General features: G+C 50.1%; 1 protein-coding gene across 1 annotated transcript in view; it reads right to left on the minus strand.

The window, feature by feature from the left end:
- Positions 1-236: 236 nt before the first annotated feature.
- kcnd2 (potassium voltage-gated channel, Shal-related subfamily, member 2) overlaps positions 237-2,665 on the minus strand; it is a gene marked incomplete at its 5' end in the record, with an annotated part of 37,752 nt that continues 35,323 nt past the window's right edge. The window contains one exon of the mRNA XM_084330951.1: positions 237-587. Within this exon, the coding sequence (XP_084187077.1) occupies positions 410-587 (178 nt within the window). The 3' untranslated portion in view covers positions 237-409. The remainder of the gene's footprint in view (positions 588-2,665) is intronic.

Raw genomic sequence — 2,665 nt, forward strand, 5'->3', positions numbered from 1 at the left:
TTAGCTGCTTGTGCTCTCCTTCTCCGCGGACGTCGCCGGTGCTAGCGCTTAACGGTTGCCATAGCAATAGTCTTTTTATTTTTTTTATTATCCCCTTCGTCCATAAAAAAAAATCCAAGGCGGAGCTTTGTAGGCTCACGTGAGGACACACATTCCACCGCGCGAGCGACAAGCCGCGTGAACCAAACCCCCACCTTCACCCCCGCTCCCCTCCCTCCAGCCGCGGACCAGTAGTGTCCCGATAGTGTCTGTTTGGAGCAGGGCAGAGTTTCCCTCTCTCTTTCTCTCTCCCTCTCCCTCTCTCTCTCCCCCCCTGTCTCCATAACTTCTGTAAGGTTGTCGGTAGGTTGGTTTTTGCCGTGTCCGGCGGCGGGTGGAGAGTAGGAGGAGGAGGAGGAGCCGTGAGCGTCTAGAGCGCGGACACCCGCACGATGTTGGCCTGGGAGTAGTCGGGGGAGCTGACCGACCCGTCGCCCTCGGGCGTGGTCACCGGAGGCGTGGGCATGGTGATGACAGCCGCCGTGATGTAGGGCTGGTCGCAGTTTAGCGGCATCGTCTCCTCGAACTTGGCGTTGAGGCTGGAGCGACTGGGGGGAGGGGGGAGGGGGGAGGGGAGGGAGAGAGGGACAGAGAGGTTTAACATCCCTTTATTATTGTGCCAAAAAAGACTGCGTTTAGCCACGTCTACGCTCTCTGACCTTCAACCAACCGATAAGACTAAGACCAAAACAAACCGTCGTTCGAGTTGTGAGTTCGTTGTTGTTGTGAGTTACAGCGACAGGCGGTAAACAGAGGGGTGGAGAGAGCGGCCTGGGCGGGAGAGAGAGAGAGAGAGAGAGAGAGAGAGAGAGAGAGAGAGAGAGAGAGAGAGAGAGAGCGAGAGAGAGAGATCTAGTAGGTACAGGGCCGCCTGGGAGAAATGCGAGGCCCTGTGCGAGATTTAACGCGAGGCCCCCCCCCCCCCCCCAAAGGTAAAAAAAAAAAAATATATATATTATATATATATTTTTTTTTTTTTTTTTTTTTTTATATGTACAGTCAACATATTCTTAAATAATAGCGCTGCCCGAGGCGGGGCATGATACAGTCAACATATAGCAAAAGAGAGAGCGAGAGAGAGCTCCGTTCTACAGTCAATATACAGTGTACAGAGAGAGAGAGAGAGAGAACATGTGTTTGTCATGTGTGTGTGTGTTAGAGAGAGACTAGAGCATGTATGACAGATTCAAAAGGACAAAGATCAAAAGAGAGAGAGAGAGAGAGAGAGACACATTGGAAAGAAATTGAAATGCTATTTGGCCCTAAACAGAGAGTACACAGTGGCAGAATACCTGAGCACTGTGACTGAAGATCCTTGAGCACAGCCTAGCCATCGAGAAAGGCCGCCATAGGCAGACTGTGTGTGTTAGAAAGAGAGAGAGAGAGAGAGAGAACATGTGTGTTTGTCATGTGTGTGTGTGTTAGAGAGAGACTAGAGCATGTATGACAGATTCAAAAGGACAAAGATCAACACTTAAATCCAACAAGAAGAGCAGGGTATACCAGAGAAACCAAAGCAAGGAGCCAATGGCCGACATCAGCTAAATAGGCTAGCCAGGTACTGTGAGACACCAGGCCACACACAGCTTTGGCCAATGGCCCAACGCTACCCAAGCTACACAAGCTACACAAGCTACACCATTCACACACAGCACATGTCGTATCTCCAAATGTTGTGAAGTAGCATATGTTTTGCCTGGAAAAAAACATCGTTATTAACAAAACATTCGGGAGGGGAAGGAAGGAAGAGTGGGGTAATGTCATGACATTTTCATTAATCTTAGTTACCTGCACGAGGGCGCAGGGCCAAAGGCCGCAACACAGGTCTCCACGTTGACGAAAGGCCTCTCGCTGCCTTGTCATGGTATACATGCATACAGCCAGGTGCTCTCACCACCAGGCACACACCGTTAGCGTTAGCTACTAGTAGTATTAGCTAGTCGACCAGTTTGGCTCCAGAGAGAGAGAGAAAGAGAGATGTCAGATCCACGGCGGGTATATAATCATAGGTTGACTCACGGTCACTCACCATAACGCAGTATCAACGTGGAAGGAGACTTTCTTGGCCCCACGGTGTAATTTCTTCTTCTTCTTCTTCGAGTACTTTCCGGCAGACTGGACACCTTTCGGCGTATTGCTGCCTAACAGATTTATCTGCTCACAAGTTATCTTCTCCTTCTTTTGAAAAGACATCCACTCGCCTCGCCCCTCTGGATAGGTTAGCTAACGCTAGTTAGCATTTAGCTAAGCTAGCTAATAGCCGACATCATGGCTCCGGCCATTTGTCCCGCTAGCGAGAGGCCTTTCGTCAACGTTCCTTGGTGACCGACCGACCGACTGATAATGATGATAATGACCGACCTCTTTCTTCGTCTTCGTCTTTGACTAAGCATAGTCAAAAGCTGCACGCTGAAAATGAAATAGTCAAACGCAGCTGACTCACGCTGGAAGCATCTCGACTCACGCGGCGCCGGCGGGCGTACTACTGTCTACACATGACGTAAGTAAAACCACTCCTTCGTTGAAACCTGCCTGCTGCTGCAGAACCCCAGCTGAGCTCCAATAGTGAGTATGTTTGCAGGACCCAGGAACAAGTCAGACACATTCTACAACGTGTCTAATGTGA

Source organism: Notolepis coatsorum (assembly GCF_963971535.1).
Source record: "Notolepis coatsorum genome assembly, chromosome: 15".
Taxonomy (NCBI): Eukaryota; Metazoa; Chordata; class Actinopteri; order Aulopiformes; family Paralepididae; genus Notolepis; species Notolepis coatsorum.